This window comes from Theobroma umbraticum, unplaced genomic scaffold, assembly GCF_002168275.2.
Source record: "Theobroma umbraticum cultivar Fairchild unplaced genomic scaffold, ASM216827v3 scaffold_204.0, whole genome shotgun sequence".
NCBI lineage: Eukaryota > Viridiplantae > Streptophyta > Magnoliopsida > Malvales > Malvaceae > Theobroma > Theobroma umbraticum.
This window is the reverse complement of record NW_018397267.1, coordinates 5,022,335-5,042,871: the sequence shown is the minus strand read 5'-3', so window position 1 is coordinate 5,042,871 and position 20,537 is coordinate 5,022,335. Positions and strand designations below refer to the sequence as shown.

Genomic DNA, 20,537 nt, shown 5'->3' with positions numbered 1-20,537 from the left:
TGACGGTAACTTTACAATTAATTAAAATCAAAAGTTAACATAAATTTTTTAAAATTTTGTCCAAAGTCAAAATGGAGCAATATATATGAGATGGAGTGAGTAATTCTTTTAAAAAAATTAGTGAAAAGAGATTCGAATATTATTTTTTAAGTAAGAAGATCATGTATCGATTAATGAGTTAAATATTCAAATACAAATATTATAAGCTCTTATTGAGATGCAGTGAGTAATTAGATTAAGTTAGATTCAAAAAAAATGTTAAAAAATTTCAAACTCCATGATGAATAAAATTTTATAGAATTGTACTAAATTGTTATTTTCATCCATTGTTTTGATCAATAAAAAGGGAGAACTTGTAAATCATAAAATATTAGTGTTATTCTTCAACCACATGACTTTAAAGTATTAAAGAAATCACGTAATAATAAAGTTAAGTGATGGTTAACAACATGAATAATAAGCACAACAATTCGCAATTTAAGTGGCATTGCTTTTAGTTGCATAGTTGCAGACTTATTTAATTCGTTAGTTAGATCTTTGGACGATGCAAATGAAGGAACTTATGTTCATAAAACTTTTATGGGTAGAAACTAATAAATAGAGGCCATGAGTTCTAAGTTTCCCATATCTATAATCTAGGCAAATTTAGAAACAATCCACCTACCATCCATAATCTTTTAAAACTTATTTATCAAGCATACAAAAACAATATAATATAATCTACTAAAAAAGAATCCCAAAATCCAAACAAAATCAAAAACATCAATTAATCTCTTGGACATAATCTTCATTGTCAATGGATATTGATTACTTTACATTTTAAGGATTGTTATCAAACTTAATTATTAGTTTTTTTATCTTAATTGTTATTATTGAATCATAAGTTCGATGTATTTATATTACTCTAATGAAATGAGAATATTTATTAACATTTTAAAAAATAGTATAATTAATTTATACTTTTTTATACAAATGAAAAATTAATAGTTTTTAATTACTAAAGAATAATGTGTAAAAAATATACATTTTTAGTATATCTTCTTTAATGCTAAACAAAAATTGATAACAATACTCAATCTAGCTCTTATATTGTAGATCTTCTTTCATTTAGTCTCTATGCTTTACAACTTTGTTTCAATTTAGCACTTGTATTCTACATTTTAGTTCAATTTAGTATTTATGACATGAGATCAAAAAACTGACATGGAATTTTTTTTTTAAATTTTTTTTTGAGCATGACATGTCATCGTTACTACATCAATATGTTAACATCACATCATCGTTAATACTATTAACGGTCAATTTAAATAACAATAAAGAGAAAGACTCAATTGCACAAAACTTCAAGATATAGAAACTAAATTGATTAATTTTAAAATAGAGAGACTAAATTAACAAAAACCTTACAATACAAACCTATGTCATAGTACATACCTATCGGACATTAACTTCTAATAAATCATCGTATTATTTGTTGGTCATTACGTTTGTTTTGAGAATATTGTTGTAAATAGTAACTTAACAAACAATGAGTACTTGTCAACAAAACTTATAAATTCTTTCTTATTGAAACAAAGAATTAAACCCAATTCATTCAATAAAAAAAACCATACATATATATATTATGAAGCCAAATATTTAGATGCAGAAAAACCTATCATAAGTTACACTCTACAGTTTTTTCCTTTTTGAAGCTATAATGGCTGAAACTGAACACCTTATGTCTGAAATATTATGTCCACCTTGGTAATTTGAAGCACTTTGTCCATGCCTCTCCAAGAGATGAATGGACCACTATTTAGGGAATGGCGGTATTTGGGTCATTTCATGTACCATTAATGTGTGGTCAACTGTCTAAATTTGTTAAAAAGAGTGGAGGATGTTAGAGAGTAGATCCTAAAAATTTTAACGGTTCTTTCAAATAAAAGTTTCGAAAGTGAGACCGAAAGGAAAATGGGGGAAACGGACGTATCGTGCGGCTCAAGCACTGACCCCGGATTTTCTAAAAAGATATGCAGCAATTTTTTCTTTTTATTTTCCATATGAGTTTACCATATTACCCTCTAGTGTTGTCGGAGTGTTATGATCCACTCACCTTTTGACATTTGTCACCGCCCCTCCTGTTGAATACTAATTTCATTACTCGGCCAACACCCTTGATGCTGATAAAATAATATTATTTTTTTTTCTTGATAATGATTTGGTGAATGTGACGTTTGATACGCTTCCACAAAGTTTTAGGCAGTATTATTAGATTCATGTTAGAAAATGCTAACTAAGTTTACATCTAAATCTTCCACTTCCAACTATTTGATTAAACATTTATTTGATCATAAATAAATGGATTTTTGTAACTTACTTTAAAATTTGTAATTTTAAAATGTTGATCGTGTTATAAATCATTCCCGAACATCTTTTAGATTATGCTAGCTATTAACATTTTTACATATTTAAACTTTGAATAGATATTTTAAATTCGAACCATGAGTTATTCTCTTCTCATACCTAACTCATTGTTTAAAAGAGTCATATATGTTGTAAAATGTAGACATTCACTTGAAAAAATAAAATAAAAACTTATTATTTTTTATCTTTTAGGATAAAAGATTTAAATGAAAATGACTCGTCCAATTGCAAATAAACATTTCATATACTATCATTGGATAATTTGGATTTTGGGTTTTAATATTGAATTTTGATACTACTAAGAGGGGGAGGGGAAAGCTTCATCACCAACTCACATCATGATATAGCATTAGAAACAAAGGCAAATAAATCAAAAACATTGAACAAACTCCATTCTTTGGATTCTCAAAGAGAAGGAATAGGAGTGATAAATTCCCAGCTCACATGATTTTCATTTTTTGTCACCATAGAGCATACATCAAGAATCAAAGGCCACGTTCTAGCTTTGGTAGGACCATGACTGCAAGGGGGTACTTGTTTTTCACGTCGTGCTAAAAAAACTCTTTTAAATTCCTGAACCAAGGTGCAGTCCTGGAAGGAAAAAATTGATCAAACAATGAGGTTTTTGTTTGTTTTGTGAAATTTATCTTTCTCCACCCAAGGAAATTATTGCTGATTTTCTACCAAACTGCTGCCCATCACGAAGTTGGTATTTGGTTAATGATATCAAGAGAAGAATTAATTACTAGGAAGTGACTTTGCCCTTATCTATTTATATTATCTATGATCTATCATGATAATGGAGATATAGGCAATTGGGCACAAAGCACAACCCTTTACGATCTCCACGATTTCTACCATATTCTTTTTAATTTACAACTCAAATATATTATTATTATTTATTATTCAAAATTCCATCATACTTTTTTATTAAATTTAAAATATAAAAAATTTTGTATCTTTAAACAAATATCATAAATTAATCATTGAATCAAGCGTTTGGATATCCTCTTTACGTCTTATTACTAGAATAAATTTCAAATGACATTTATTTTCGTTAAATTTCTTTTACAATTTGAAAAACACAATTTTTTTTAAATTTTGTTTGATTAATTTTTTTATATTTTATATTTTATAAAAAATAATAATAAAAATATCAATCAAACAAAATTTTAATGTTTCATAATTAGATTGAAGACGCTCGATGTATCAATTAAAGTACAGTAAAAGACAATACTGCATTTAAATCATTTTATTGAAAATATACATATAACACAAATAATATTTTTAATAATTAATTAATTATATATACAAAGATTATTCTATATACATACCTAAAAGTGAAATGTATCGATTACCGTATCCCATAAGAATTGGATTAACATAATTATTTCGCAACAAAACGTCATAGCTTTATTTTTTCCCACGTTGCTTAGAATTTTCCTTGTTTTAATATGATCAATGACCTATATAAAATTTAGTCTAATGGAACTTGATTAAACATGCTGTTAGAATGTTGCAGATTCAATTCTATATTTCTGAATCATTCTTGTTTTTGGAGTAATTAATGAAATAATAATAAAATTTCTACATCACAACTTATTTTCATCATACATATTTAACTTGTTAACAAACAAATCTTATATTTTTTAATATTATTTTAATGAACCACAAAAAATAAAAAATTATTTAGTCATTAATTTTTTTAAAATTATATCATTAAACTGACACGTGGTAAATAAAAACTATCTATAACCTTCATGTAATTATTTGTTTTTAGTTTTCTACCTAACAATGATTATGGTAATGATAATTATCAATTGATAGAGATTATAATTGACAAGGAAGCTTTAAATACCGAAGCTTTTGGATTTGGTTTTAAGATGAAGGGATTTAACCCCAAAATCGTTAATCTTTTAACAAACAACAGCCCGTATGATAAGCAAATTGACGGCTGTGATTTATTAATGAGTTTATGGTTGGCTTGGTGAGGTCGCCATCAGTAGCCATCAATTGCAGGTAATGGGTATCTAAAATCATTTTAGATCTGAGGGTCCTGATTTCATCATGAGGATGACATTCTATCATCTTTCTCGCAACTAGCTTAGATTTCAAATTTTGTAATGGCCCCAACTGTTCAGTAGTAGTTGGTGCCACATGGATGCTTTCTTTTTTCTTTTATTTTTTTAATAATAAACAAAGTAATATGAATTAATAATTTAAATGTTTATATTTTAAAATATTTATTAATTTTATTTCATTTTTAAGTTAAGTTGTTGCATGTAAACACTAAATTAAAGATGTTCATGAATTCAACCAAACTGTTTTATAAAATTGAAAATTTAAAATCAGATACTAATGTAGCTCAATTATTTAATTTAATTATTTATATTACATTTAAGTATTTAATTTATTGATTAATGTATTATTCTCTATCTAAATAATAAGATTCAAATCATCCTTCTTTCAATTAAAAAAAATAAACTATTTATATTATATTTATATTAAATAATTAAAATATATTTTAAAATTAAAATTTAATAAATTTGTATATTATTTATTAATATAATAATATTCTCAAATCAAATCTGAACATAAATAGAGATATTAAATTTTGAGAATTTGATTAAGTGCAAATCTTTGAACTAGAAAAGATTAAATAATCACTTTCATTCTTTATTTTAAACTTTTAATCTAAAATTTAATCATAAAGTATTTATATAAAATAATCCAAGTTCAACTCAATATTCATTATTCCCTTTTAATATGTTAACTATAATTTTTCTTTCTTAAATTTTTTATATACACAAAATAATAAAAATAGCCATTAAATTTTTTAAAATAAATTTGAGTTTTTTTTTTTACCAACTAATAAGAAAAGACGCCAATATCGAAGCAACTTATACGGAGCTAATGTGGTTCAGCCAAATAACGAGCTTGTTTCTTTAACTAATATGTTGGGGTTTTGGTGCGACCAATCAAAGTTTCTTCTCTGCTCTTTCAGGCCCAGGCGGTAAGCAGCTCATCCTTTTCAGCTTGAGTCGATTACAACTGTCTCTGTAGTTGTAGCTTATATAGGGTCATGGACCTAAATGGGTTTTGGATTATATAGCCGTTTGCATGATCAGGGAACTGGGGTCTTCCAAGATCTATGGTTAAAGAAAAAAAAAGAAAAATTCCATAGCTGACAATCCTAGCATATCATATGATTGCTTGAAAACTAGGAACATATCAGTTACTAGAAGTAACTGTGACGTTTCCTATGGCTTTCTCTCCGACAATTAATATCATTCAAGACCTTTTTTCCTATCTGTTTTCTCCCTTTTGTGCTTTACCAGGAATTTCTTGATATGTCTGAGATTTCAATGTCGTCAATTTTGTGTCTGTGTTGCTTTAAGTGCAACGAAATCTTATATACTGGGACATAAGTGCGCAAGGATTGTCTAAGGCTAAAGGATAAAGATTTCCACAGTCTTTTTATCTTTTTCTTATGGTTTGGACCATCGATTGACTATTTTTCTCATTAAAAAGTAGCATATTGTTATCATGAGGTCAGATTTGTTCCCTTTTAAGGTAATCACCTGGTCTAATGAAGAATTACGGCATCTAATTCAACTGTGAAGGACATGTTTTTGTCATAAAACTGAACAGTGTATTCCTTAAACAATCACTAAATTATTGTTAATAGAAAGCATCTTATCAATCAGAAAATTAGCAGTATTTTTATATCCCATTCAAGGGATTTAAAATTTTTAAAATTTTCACTGTCATGATACTTCTTCCCTGATAATTAGTGGAGAAAGTGAAAGGAAACTAGATAGTGTTTCCTTTCATTTGCTTCAACTACATCATACAAGTAAACGAATTTGCCAACTAAACCTGCTTTTATGGAAGGCCCGGCTATTAAATCTGCTTCCTGTTTTAAAATCAGATAAAAATATGTATGCAAAAGTCATGCCTATTAGATCTTTGATTTAGACTCACAAAATCTTTTGAGACGTTAATTGTGTGTATTGTCATGTTCAGAAATTTACTTTTACGCATATCTGTATATTGTCTTCAAAACACAGCTAAACTATTATCTCTATTTACACGTGAAGTTATTTAAATTTTCTGAAGGTCATATGGTTCTTAGTTCCCATAGTATGTACCATATATGTTTGTAGGTATTTTATCAAACATTTCATATGGTTCTATGTTTGAATTTGATTGAAAATTGCAGAAAATCCTAATAGGATTTAGAGGTGCACTTTCTAGAACCTTTAAATTTTGTAGCCAATCTCAAATAAATTTTCTAATCTGCTTTTCTGACCTCTGTTGGCGAACTTGCAGTCAGAAAAACTGCCCATTTAACTGAATAGTAATATAGTTCTCAAACTATCTTGAATTTGAAAGTTCCTGGCTGGGAGGTAGTTTACATGCCAAAAGTATGACAAATGAACTTTCCTTGAGTGTAAAGTAAAATAATGGTCACTTGGATCAGTATGAAGGCTAAAGAATTACTAGTTTTCTATGGGGTTACATCTATGATTGGTTATCTGTCATGGAAGTAAACTGTTACTGGCTCTCTACTATTCACACTGAGAATGAACCAAACCTTTCTATGACACTAGGGTAAAGCTAATGCTGTGAATGTTTGAACTTAGATGCTACAATTAGCTATTGTATCAAACCTCAGTGTAGAAGATTTTGTGGTCAGATTCCTCCTTACGGCTGATTTATGTAGGTTGTCCATGTGTAGAATATCTACAAGCATATGGATATGGTATTCAATATCAATTTAGCATTTTGTTTTTGTTTCATTTGCCTTCCTTTTTTCGGGAAAGAAAAATAGGGTATCAATTTCAAGCTAGGAACAGATAAAGCATCTTAGAGAAATGCAGGTCATCTGAGGAATTATGTCTTCTTTCCATGTGTATGCTATGGCAGCTGTGTTAAAAAAAGAAGTATGTCTCACTTATAATCCCATAGCTGTACCTTGGGTGGATGGTACTTCTCTCTTTGAGATGCTTTCAACTTACACACCTGTTCTACTTGTTAGTTGTTAACCTACAAATGTGAAACTCTTGTCCATCCTGGTCTACATCTGCTACACATTGAAACCTATATTTTTGTAAGCATTGAAGTTGAGCAGTCCATTTACCAGGATATGCAAGGTAATCATTTTGGAATCCATATGGATTTGATTTGAGATCTACTTTCATGGATAAGTAAACTCCTGCTTTAGGAGTAAATTGCATGTCAATTGAAAGAAGTTTCTTATGTATACCCATCATTTATTTAAGAATAGTGCCCTTTAGTGTAATTCCTGGAAATTTGGGATCAAATCACTTGGTGCATTACGGATTTGTGTTGGACATATGAAAATTAGAAGTTGAACAGAAAATTGCAGTGAAGACGGGATGTTTTTCCTACTGGTGGTTGTCTCACAAATAGCAACAGATGACTTTTAGAGATATCTCATTATATATATATATATGTATGGTCAGAAGTTTGTAGTTACTAGCATCTGAGCTGTTAGCTAATACTAGTTTAGTACCATACACAATGAGAGAGGTAGAAAATACTGGACCCTACCAAGTGGACACAGCAGCCAGTCAGCCACACACACTAAGCTATAATTATGATGCCATGATTTGGATAAAAAAGGAAGAATTCAATTCCTGCTATACTATTTGTTTCTGAATTTTTATGCCTAAAATTACAGCATGTTATTCGTTGATGCAAACTCTCTGGCATTCTGTTTGACACGAGATGTAAATTGGTTAAATTGAATTTTTTATCTCTATGTAGGCATTTATTGAGATGCTTTTCGTTTAATTTCTTTGAAGTTGCTCTATCCAGGAAAAGAAGTCAAATGCACTTAAATATTGCCTTGGTTGGACATGTTATCTTCTGTAAAATAATATAATAGGAAACTTGTTGACCAAAAGATGGTCACTGCATGAGATGAACGATGAAGTTGTTTTTCTCCAGAATTATACTCATCAAATGGACTCTTCCTAGCAGTTGATCAAGCGCAGTAGTCTTCACATTCCTGGGATGAAATTAGGAGCAAGGTATACTTGTTCACTGTCATCAGCTCATCAGTTGAGAAACTTACCGATCTTGGGTAAATCTAGAAGTTATTCATGTCCTCTTTTTCTAGACCAGCTTCATCTTCATCTCTTTTTAGGTCCAAGCGTATGCTGCAATTATGGTAGGGGAGGGAGTCATAACTGCCTTCTAAATCATATTCTCATTGTTTTTGCGCGACCTAATATTGGTTTCACTTGGCATATCAGTCAGTAGACTGTCCACCAAGACCCCTGGCTTCTGGCTCGCAAAAAACTGATGGTTAAGAGTTAGGTTTCTCCCTACTAATGTTTTCACTTGGCACGTCCCTCCAAATATGCATAGTTGGCATTTTGGGAACAAACATAATTTTTCTATTGAACTAATCCATCATTCTGAGCTGATTGTAGATGATTAAATAAGGATACAGCAGCAGGAGCTTGAGTGGTCCAGTGGGAAAACTTTACTATCAGCAAGCGGTGAACCAAAGCATTGCTCCAGAGAAGTTTCAATGCTGGCAGCAAGTCTGACTACAGAACCAACTTTGGGACTTGGGAGTAACCGTATGGTATAGACCTGTAATTATGGTTATTAAACTGATCCTTTCAACGGCTCACCACACACAAGCAATGGAACCATCAACAGATTTGATTTGACAATGTCCAACGACATTCACAATGAGTTAAAGAGGAATTTCATTGTGTACAATCTAACTGAGCATCTAGTCACTATCTTAACATTGCTTCAAGTTAAAATGTGATAAATTAAGTACAACAAAGAAAGCAGCAAAATACACTCGAAAACTACCAATTCCAATACAAATCTAGGGTCTTTACCCAAGTAAACACATAAATCTAACCCCTAATCCAATTCCAAACCTACAGAATTTAGTTACTACTATCACTATGGTTATTGTTGCTATTATTATTGTTATTATTATTGTTAATGTTACTGTGATGATTACTAGAATTCCCGATTCCACCTGCTTTTCTCCCATGCTTCAACTGCGAAATCTCCAGCTGGGTCTTCATAAAAAACTGCATCCTCTGCAACTCTAGCTCCTTTGCAAACTTCATCCTCTGCTTCTCCATCTCCACCACCTGTTGCAGCTTCGCACTCTCCGCCTGCTCATACGCTTCGCCGAACCTCAATATCGCCTGAGTCAATTCCCTAACCGAATTCCCCCATTTCCTTCCTTTTCCCCCTGAATTTACACCCTTATGAACCATCCTCCTCGCTCTCTTCCCCGTTGGGGGTGGCGGTAAACTATCCAACGAATCCGCTTCCTCCTCCTCCTCCTCCTCCTCTTCCTCCTCCGAATCGCTATCTACCGGACCCCGTTTCCTAAGCTGCATCTTGTTCTGATTCTTTTGTACAACCATCCTAGGTTGCTTTTGTTGTTGTTGTTGTTGTTGTTGCCTCTCTTGAAGCTGAGAATTTCGAAATGGATTCAAACTGGACCGGATTCCAACCGGAATCCCCATGGGTACCTTAGACAACAACCCAGTACTTCCACCACTACCGCCACTCGCGGCCGAAGCATGAACAGCAATCTTCGCCGTGGGTCCTATAAGTTGATCCAATTTTTCGAAAAATACCCACTTGCTCGGCCCACCTCCACCTGCAATCTTAGCTTTCTCCAACTTATACTTCTTCTTAACCGTATCGATTCGATTCTTACACTGAATATCTGTTTTCGGAGTCTTCGTATAGTCCTCTCTGCCACTCACGATATCCGCCACTTCTTTCCAATGCTTCTGCTTTAAGTTCCCACGACTCAGCTCCAAATACCTCTCCCCCCACGCGTCGATTAAAACCGCAGTTGCGCCTTCGCTCCAGCAATCTTCTCTTCCGCCTCCGCCGCCGCCGCCGTTGTTCTTCGGCTGCGAAGGCTGCTGCTGTGGCGGCAGAAGCGCCAGCGCAAGCGCGTTTTCCTGTTGATGCGGCTCTTGTGGAGATGATGCTTCTGAAGGAGGAGCAGCGGCTACCGTTACGGTTATGCGACCGTTGGACGGCCGTGACGGTGACGACGGAGATGGAGATCCGGCTGCGCCGGCCGACGGATGCGATTGGATCTCTTCGTCTTCCTCCATCGAGATCCAGAAAATTCGATAATTTGAAAAAAAAAAGAAAAGAGAAAAGGACAATTAGGGTTTCGACGAGAGAGAGAATTAGGGATTTTTGTTTTTGGTTTTGGGAGCCTTATTAGTTCTTTTGTTTTTTTTTATCGGTTGACGGGAGGGAAAGTGGGGGGAAGTGACGGCGTCGGTGAAGGAGCATAGAAGAGGGGACACGTGGAGGAGCGAGAGTGAGGTGGAAGGATTTGATTGGGGAATTGTGGGGATCCCCTCACCGGCGTGAAAGGGTTGCCGGCTTTGGTTGTTGTACCGTCCCGTTTTTATCTGATTTAATTGGGGAATTGACGGTAAACGCCATCGTCTTTTGTTGAATTACCGGTTGTACTCTCGCCTTCCGCGTTATCATTTTCCGGTGCTGTACCTAAATTACCCTTCTGTACCCAAATTACTGGTAGTATCAAATCTTTGGTTGGTCAACTCGAAACCTCTCATGTGTTTGCGTGGAATTGAAACATATTAAGCTTTTCTTTTAACTACAATCCAGACATTTCATTATTTGTATCTCTTTTTTAGCTGCTTAATATTTATTGTGCCACTTTAAAAACAACTAAAATATCATTTAAGTCACATGGGACGTAAAATAATTATTGTTATATATTATATGTTGCATTTTTGTAATTTAAAATTAATATATTTGAGAAAAAATCAATTCCACTTCCTACGGTACAACCAATTGAATGCGGGTTTTTCTTTTTGGGTGCTTCCAATCAAGTAAATGTTTACCGACACGTAATCAAATCATGAACAAAATTTGATAGCACTTTTTACCAAAAAAAGATTTGTACTTAAGAGCAGGGGTAGTTTAGGCATTGGGGAAACCTTGAACTCAAAAAGTGTAGCAAGTTCCGATGACTTTGAGGTAATCCGTGCAGGTTGTGGATTTCATCGGGATTCCATCCTGATTCCTGATTCTAACGTAGATTTTACACGTGTCATACATTAGCTGGATTATGAGGGAAACGGAGAGGAACGTCGGGGGTTAAACGTTACCCAGTGTGTCGCTGGTAACCGACAAGTGTCCGGGATCTAGGTTTAAAACAGAACATGCTGACGTGGGTGGACAACGTATGCAACTGAGCTGAGGGTGACGTGCTTGGTGTAGCCGGTAATCACACGGTCTGTCGGTCGCTACTCTCTAAGTTGCGCCTTTGCGTCCATAAACTTCCAACTCCCTCAAGCACGCACGGCTCTGTAGCCGAAAAATAAAGAAAATGATAATATTGCAAGATTTATCAGTTGGTAAAAAAACCACTACTACTGACATTAAACATTTTCATTTTTGTTTAAAAGGTCACCAAAGTTGAACTTATAATAAGGTTATTAAATACTATTATTTACATATAAAATCATAGCTTTATCTAACCAAATGGTAAATACCGGTATAATCAATTTTGGGAATTCCTATTGGAATTGAATTTATAACACAAAGTTAAACAAGTGCTTGAACAATTTCAATGCATATATACCCAAAAATTTACTGATTGAAACTAATTGAAAGAAGCAGATTCCCTCGCAGTACCATGGGAGCCCATTATTGAATTCCCAAAGAGATGCAGACAACTATCTTTGAATTTGGAGTTGGGACCCCTTTGGCACTCATGCCATGATGAAATGATGATGGTCTTCTTATTGTGATCGCATCTTCCTGCCAAGAGCAAGCTGCTGGACCACCAGCTCGGCTCTGGAGCTCACATTTCTAAATTTGACAGAATTAGCAGCTAGCGTGGGAGGAACCTAAAGGCTAATTAATAAAGTGGAAAATATCAGTGGCCAATCCGGTGGAACACTGCAAAGCCTTATCAGCTTTTATTAAATTAAATGTTATACTAGTACTTTGTAAATCACGGATCATTCTCATTTGTTAATAAACAAGAATTCTAGTTTAGCTAACAAGGATAAACGTCATTTTCAGCATACGAAATGTTAAGATTTGATCGAACACAGTTTTGGTTTCGCTTACCCTGCACTGTCTCGAGGGAACATCCAAGAGTCAAGAGTGGAATTGGAGATGCAGCGTACCGGATCCCGCACCTCTCGCTTGCAAAGCCAACACTCTTACCGTTTGAGCTATATCCCCTCTACACAGAAGGTAATCAAGACTGGATTTCTCTGCTATTTGCTTTATGGATAATAGATACCAATTTGGAGCAAGTTCTAAATCAGCCTTTAGAAGCTTAAGACACAAAGAACTTAGTCATGCACTGTTTAAATCACCCAATTATTAATTGATCATTATGATTCTTTGATCCCAGTAATCTGCCCATTATTCTGCCATTCAAAGTAAAAAAAAAAAAATCTACCTATTGTTCTTGAGGTTTGTGACCGCCGTAGTTGAAGGTTCAAATAAAGGCGCGAATTAACAGCGTCGAGGGAGAAGACTGAAGGGTGCTATACGGCATCGTTTTGCTTCTGTTCCTTTCATGTTGAAACGCAACCTGTAGTGTCATTTCTTTTGTTATGTTTTTTAGTTGCTTAAGTCTTACAACTTACCTTACTGTCGTTTCATGAGTCTGTTTGTTAAGCCAATAAAGGCCATCTGTTCATTTCTTTTGTTTCTTCTTTAGCTGTTAAGACCCATTGCTGGCACAAAATTCAATGCTTTGAATATTGTGCTCAGCTGTTTTTCTCTTGTTATAGAGTCGAGCTTGGGGGAAGAAATTGTAATCTCGAGGCAAGAATTAGTATAGATGTAAAAGATGAAATAGGAATCGGCAGCTTGTTAATTCCAAATACTTTGCACTTGTTCTGTTTTTACTTCACGCTCTGGAAATTCATCTCTTCTGAGCTTAATGATTTTTATTTGAGTTTTCTTTCTCAAGGTTATTGTCTACTATATATTTGCTTATTAATGCTTAATCTCATGATCAAAAAGGTTTTAATTTTAAGACTTAACTTCTTTCTCAACTTCGTTTTCTATTTTAAGGACTCTCTGTCATATTTCGAAAATTATAAAGCATCGTCAATATGACTAATTAAACATCTTGTTTAATTGTAGAATCATATCTTGATTCCATTTTATTCATGTGTTAATATTAACTGTTAAATTATATATCTTTACTAGAGAACAAATCAAAGATAAGAACCATTGATGCCAAATGTATTAATTACTTTATAAGTTTGCACATTACATATGATATAATACGTATGTTCTAATAATATTAGTGCCTAAATCCAAGCCAGAGAAGCAATTGAAAGTTTATCTATGATATCCTTATCTGCTTCAGAACTAGTTAACCACAAGATTTCTTGTGCTCCATTGTGTTTGCTTGACCGCAATTGTTTTTCTATTATCATTATTATTATTATTATTATTATTATTATTATTATATGTTCTTTGGAATATACATGACTTACAAGAAAAAAAGGATTCAAACTTTGAATCTTAATCTTCACCTTGGATAACAATCACTAGTCCAAATTACCTTAATTAGGTTGTATATTTTGCTATCATTTTAAGCAGATGTCTGCCTGCCGGCCCAACATCAAAGAAGTCTCCTTTGATGATCATTCTCCCCGATTGTTGTTCCTTACTTCGACCTTCACTACTGGGAGTATCGAATCTATTAATTAATCAGGTCATATTGAAATTAACTATGGATTTGGAAGGGGCAGTTTGGCGTGTCAAATGGGTGAAGGGACCGGGAGCAGAAGATAGCTCAACCGTGCAAAACACTGCAAATGTCAATGAGAAAGTGAATTAAGTCAGAAGCAATTTAATTAGTCCACATTGACTGTTCTTTGTCCACAGCTTCACAAACTTTTTAGGTCTTGTTGATCAAATATAGCTATATCTTGAGATCAAAATTTTCTTGAATTACACCAGGTAGTTTTCCTGGTCCATTTGTATGGAAAAAATTTTGTTGGAAAGTGCCTGTAAAATTGGATCAACTCTGTTGGGCTTATATATATATAATGCATGATGAGACAGCTTACCTAACGCTGAATAAAACAGATGAGGGAGCTTCCAAAGTCATAAAGCATCTCTCATCTGACCCACATTTGGATTTAACTCAGAGCTAGTGGAGAGAGATTAGTGGCTGTACCGACTGGGTCAGTTTTTGTTTGCCCCCTCTTTCCCGGTAGCAAATCAGGCAAAAGCAAATTCCATTACGATAAGAGTTATAATAAGCTGCAAACGAGTTTCATTGAAAGAGGATCCATATGTACACAAAACAAAGCCAAGAAACAAAAACAAGAAAAGGAAAATCATATGTACAAAAACTTGAAGGAAAAAGAATCTCTAGGTAGCCAGAAGGATTATGCACAAAACAGCTGATCCCCTACGTCTTTCCTCTCTCGGAAACTCCAAGAAGCAGTGATTTTCTCAATCGGTTGCGATTGTTCACCATCACCCAATCCGTCTTTTTGTTGTAACCAACTTATTTATTAGCTATATATAGGCTATTGATATATGTATAATGAAATATCCATCAAAGTTTCTCTATGTACAAAAGCGTCTTCGATGCTGATTCTTCAAAAGAAAAATCGCCTATTCCTCTCTCAACGATCCAAAGCACTTATCACAATCCTGCAGCATATCAACACAAATGACAAAACATAATTGGTTAGCAACATGGCAGATAAACATTCCAAAACTTTAGCATTTGCATTTAATTTCTTGAACCTTAGTTTTCCTTTGCCTCTCTCTTTAAGTCATAGGGTAAGATATTGTAAATTCAGTGAAAGGCTCTCAAGTGAAGCATGGATTTTCGGTAGCTGTCTCTTTGATTATGTTAATTCGGGGACTATGGGGGTCATGGACTTCTTTTCCCTAGGAAAGTATTTTGAGTCAACTTTCACCTCATTTCAAGCCATGTTCCAAGTTATTTTGATTTGAATGACCATATTTATTCCAGGGGCTAAATATGGGTTGAGAGCAATTTTTGTAGGGAGGGGAGTGAATCAAGAGAGAGGCAAAGATAGAATGTGTGTTTATAAATAGCAAACAAAAGAGAGAGAACCAGTCGTAAACGGTCGGACTTCTAGACTCATCGGATTCCAGCGCTTCAGCCGACGATTTCCTCCTCGTGAATCTCCTGAAATCCCCACGTGGTGTCCCCGCTGCAACCATTAACACATGTTCTTAAGTACATATAATTACCAACACTTCAAAGACTCAGAGAGCAGAATTTCTCTTCCCTCATATCAAAAAGGAAAAATCACCCAATAAATACTGCCATCAAGCCATTTTAGTCTAAGAACTCAGCCCTAGGATACTAGAAAACAGTTAAAGAAGAAAATAAAACAGAGAGAACAAGAAAAGTGACCATGTAAATGAACTTACGTGAGAAAGGAGTCCCAGGAGTGCTCGACCCCGAAGGAGAATCCGGAGTTGAACTCGGCTCCACCGATAGGTTTCTAAAACCAGAGTTACTCTTAAGAATCGTAATGCTCCTAGTTATCATCATCTTATTATTACCATCAACAACAGGAGCAGGCGATGATCGTGTGGATGAAAACGAATCATACTTTCGTAGTTTTCCGAGGCCGGTTTCCGGCATGGGCCCGGCCAGCGTTTCGTCCCAAAGTTTGTGTAGGAACCCCATGATCGATGACCAACTCTTCTCTATAACGTAACACCCGTTCGATAGGCCGTAAACAACAAACAAAAAATTATTAGTATTCGATGAATATAGATTCTTTGCTAGTATAAGTCTTTTAATTTGTTTCTCTAACCCGGCCGAAACGACTGTTACTAAGAGAGGGGAAGGAACGAAACGTAAAAGGAAGATTGGCGAGGTGGTGGGGATATGCTGAAAGAGTATTTTTATTCTCAGAGAAGAAACGGCGGATTAGGGTTTTATAGAGAAATGGTTGAGAGAGAGAAAGAAGAGATAAGGTGTCGAAGTTAAAACTTCTTTTTTCTTTTTTTAGGGTGCATGGCTCCGGCTAAATATGGCTTCATCTGGAGCCATCAAACGAAACAGGGTTAAATCGGGATTACTCTAAAACCAGTGTTACTCTTAATAGTAATGAAATGTTGAGTACAATTACCGGCCACTTTAATGTTTTTGATATTAACCTCAAATGCAAGACTATTGTGTAATATATATGTAGCACGGTCTCCAATGCTAAGGAATTTATGTATTTTTTATCAACAATTAATGTGGTACATATTAATGATAAATGAGAAATGATCACTGCATTAAGTAAATGTTATTTGTATTCTTTTATTCATCCGATTGCTCTTCAAATATAATTAAGGTATTAATTTGCTTGTCGTCATAATCCTACTCTATGTTGTTCTCCAGATTTGAGCCTTCCATTATTAATAGTAACAATTTGATTATTTCTTTCATTTATTTAAAGGATGGAAGGCCATTCTCAATATCAACAACAACATCAACAAACTTATTATTGTTGTCGTTACAATTAGAAATTGACTTAAAGTAATGCACATTTGAAACCCAATATATATAGAATTCCAAAAAAGGTGAAATGGAAATGAACCAGCCAAATTTTTTGGCAAAGCCGAGAGGAGAAATGGGAAGTCAGCTCCAAAGTAATGGGAGCCATTTAGCCGGAGGACTTGGTCAAGTGGGTGGGAACATGTGGTTCCCACTTCGATAGATATAGTTTTTACACGTCAATAGGATAAGATTGAAGTAAATCTAGATCCACCAACATTTGATGAAGAGGTGGTGTAAGAGTAGTAGGACCCCTTCTCTGCCACGTGACAAGGATTGCGCATCTAGCCAGCCTATGCTATAACACCTTCGAGGCTGCATAATCAGATTAATTTACATTTGATTTTCAATAGTAATCCAATATTATAATGCCACATATGTTTGCATAGATTAATGGTTTTATGTTTAAGCTAAGCTCATTTACAACTTTTAAGATAATGGCAATAGTTTATACCAGTTAGGGTTTAAATAAATATGGGTTCATGTTGAATAATCTCCACCCGGCAGGCATGGACTTCTTTCTATTCTTACACTAATTACTGTTCAATACCTTAATCATCACTATTAATTTGTGTGAACGATCATTCTCATTCTCAGAAAATCAAAAGATTAAGGTAGTCATATTTTGAGCTTAAGTTCCATTTATACTTTTTTTACTTTTACTTAACATGATTGATGATTAATCTGTTAGGTTGGTAACATGAGTTTGTAATATAAGTGGAACATTAATATTAAAGTGGTTGGATTAGGTTTAACTTGATTTGGTTTGCCCCAACAGTGCACTCCTTCCCCTTGAGGTAAAAGGAATTCCTGCCCAACGTAGAGAAGAAAAGAGTTGAAATTTATATGCTATAATTTCACGAGACAGGATAAAACCTATGGGAAGGGACAGGTAACGCGCTTATCATTCTTTTTTATTGAATTTAAAAGAAAAAGGTACTAGTGTTAAAAATATTGTGAGTTGGAGGCTTGCAAGTTGCAACAATTTCCAAAACCCTCTTGTCTTTTGTCAAAATTCAAGCAAAGAACCAATGGATGATCATCTTGCCTTGTAGTGATGTCTTCTTTTTTTTTTTGTCTAAAGAGATATATATAAGTCTCAAATGCTCAAAGAGAGACACCCCATTTATCTGGAAAGGGACTTTCTTTATTATTAACCTAAGCAACATGTCTGGTCATCAAGCATTCTGATTAGATATTTCAATTTCTTAAATCCTTTTCTGATTAAGTCTTAATTATATAAAATAATGGGATTAAAATAAAATCTATTACTATACTACAATCCAATATTAAATTTTACTACATCAATTCAATTTTATTGAATTTTATTATTGTGCTTTCACTTTTGTTGATTTTAAAATAAAAAGTAATGAATTTGAAAATTTTCATGAAATATTTCATTAATGTAAATGACAAATTTTTATATTAAAAAAATTAACAAAATAAAAAAAACAATGACAAAATTTAACAACATTCAAATACTGTTAAAATTCATTAATCTTAATCCATGCTACAAATGACAAATTTGATCTTAAACCTTAAAGTAATTGGTTAATTTGAATATATATATATATATATATATATAAAATAATCAGTGCCAAAGTTGAGTGGGTATTGAAGTAAAAAGGACAGCAACCTGTTTGAATATAGAAGATGTGGCTATCACTGAAGATCGTGATTGAACTGTGTCAGGAAAAAAATTTGGCTTGATTCTTCAAATCCATTTGGGTGTCAAATTCACATCAGAAATGGTCCCCTGGCAATTTCAATAACTCTGAAAATATTTTCCCTCAGATCCAGTAAACGGCCCGGCAAAGACTTTCCTTGTTGTATCAACAAGGACTTAATTACCTAGCTAGACGGTTGAGATAAGCAGACTCAACATTAACTGATAGACTTATATACTTGGTTGAAAATTGTCCTCAATTATTCAATGTGGTTAGGTAAGTTTTGATAGTGAAGGAAACATTTCTCATTTCTTGTATTGTTGAGAAAGAGAAAATATGGTTATCAAATTACATCATCGCGTTTACTTTCTTTCTCTGTTTCCTTTTCCTTACCCTTTCATTTTTTTTCTTCTTCTTCTGTGTTTATAATTGTTTAAATGATTCAATAATTGGGTTTTGCGTAATGATAAGAATTAATTGAATATCAAGTTATTGGATTTCTAGCAATTTGAAATATTTGTTTGGAGTATTGACTATGTAACTATTGCAGTAATAACAGTATTAGTTTTTCACTGTTTCAGACTGTCCCAACTGATGTACGTTCTATAAATATATATATATATATATATATATATAATATAATATTTGAAAGAAATTCTATTTCTAATGTGTTTAGAAAAATCTGAAGACCATCCCCTTCTTTTTGACTAATGCCTGTATTCTTCCCAAGGACTTTGCACATGACAAAAGGGAAGGAAAGCGTATGTTTTTTATAATTATTATATTATTTATTAATTATTTACAATCATGATTTATATAAACTTTACAAAAATATTATATGAAACTTATGTTTATAAGTGGTACATCTTTATAGACTATTTTTTATTAGGATTGAATATTTAGAAGATTATAATAAAAATGTTGGGAGTGAAATGTTCCCGACAAAAAATTAAGTTACTTTGAATAAAAATCTGTGACATGTTAGCACAACCAAAAATTCAGTGAGATAAATTAGAAAGAAAATGTATGAATTTACTATTTTATCTATTTTTGCAAAAATTGGTAAGTTCTTTAGTGTAATGACTTATTTTTTTTAATCTCATTTCTATTTCTCTTTTCCTTTCCTCGTATATGTTTGTTCATCACTGAGGAAAAAAGTAGATTATTCTCTACCTACCTATGTTGCAATAAATGGCTCAATTTAAGAGTGAGCACAATCAAATTAGATCAATTATCTATTTAAATTAAATGTAATTTGAATAAAATGATTTGGTTTAATTGATCTATTAGTTTAATTGGTCTAAAATATTTGGTCCAATTGGTTTTTTAATTGGTTCTCAGTTTTAAAATTTTTATACCAGTCCACTCAAAAAATCAAACTAATTATATATATATTAGTATATATAATATTGTTTTATTATAGTAAACTTAATTAATAATATACTTAAAATTTATTAATTTATTATATGTACATACACAAATTATAATCATAGCAATTTTATATTAGCTATATATATTTATTCATTCATAAACCTATATTAATATGAAATTACAAGTTATATATTTAAATTATATAACTTATACATTAATATTACAATATATGATAGTAAATATCCTACATATTTATATGTTATAATTATTATATCGTATTACACCTTAATAATGTTTCATAATATAAAATATTATGAATATACATATATAATTGTATAAATTTATTATATATAATATATTTATACATAAGCATTACTATAACTTATAATAAATTTTATTTATATAACTACATTTAATAACTTTATTAGTTATCATCTTAGTTTTTATAACATATTATTTATAGTTAGTTATTATTTATACAAACTTTGATATAA

General features: G+C 32.8%; 2 protein-coding genes across 3 annotated transcripts; both read right to left on the bottom strand.

The window, feature by feature from the left end:
* Nucleotides 1-9,106: 9,106 nt before the first annotated feature.
* On the bottom strand, nt 9,107-11,037 carry ASIL2 (sequence-specific DNA binding transcription factor). The gene has a single exon (XM_021438783.2). It carries the CDS (start codon nt 10,551-10,553, stop codon nt 9,348-9,350), a length of 1,206 nt encoding a protein of 401 aa, XP_021294458.1. The 5' UTR covers nt 10,554-11,037; the 3' UTR covers nt 9,107-9,347.
* A 3,680-nt stretch (nt 11,038-14,717) lies between these two features.
* On the bottom strand, nt 14,718-16,411 carry LOC110424168 (Dormancy/auxin associated family protein). 2 transcript variants are annotated; one of them, XM_021438686.1, is made up of 3 exons: nt 15,883-16,411; nt 15,579-15,659; nt 14,718-15,126 (listed from the first exon to the last, which is right to left on the bottom strand). In XM_021438686.1, the coding sequence occupies exons 1-3, from the start codon at nt 16,142-16,144 to the stop codon at nt 15,119-15,121; spliced, it is 351 nt and encodes a 116-aa protein (XP_021294361.1). In that variant the 5' UTR covers nt 16,145-16,411; the 3' UTR covers nt 14,718-15,118. The 2 variants fall into 2 exon arrangements, with proteins under 2 accessions (XP_021294361.1, XP_021294360.1); XM_021438685.2 differs by having other exon boundaries at nt 15,560-15,659; nt 15,883-16,403.
* Nucleotides 16,412-20,537: the final 4,126 nt, after the last annotated feature.

What these genes read in the sequence shown, in the direction of transcription:
- ASIL2 (XM_021438783.2), bottom strand. Translation starts at nt 10,553, where the DNA reads ATGGAGGAAGACGAAGAGATCCAATCGCATCCGTCGGCCGGCGCAGCC.
- LOC110424168 (XM_021438685.2), bottom strand. Translation starts at nt 16,144, where the DNA reads ATGGGGTTCCTACACAAACTTTGGGACGAAACGCTGGCCGGGCCCATG. An exon ending in TCCTGGGACTCCTTTCTCAC is followed by an intron (nt 15,660 to 15,882) that starts GTAAGTTCATTT and finishes TAATGGTTGCAG; the next exon opens with CGGGGACACCACGTGGGGAT. An exon ending in AGTCCGACCGTTTACGACTG is followed by an intron (nt 15,127 to 15,559) that starts GTTCTCTCTCTT and finishes GATATGCTGCAG; the next exon opens with GATTGTGATAAGTGCTTTGG.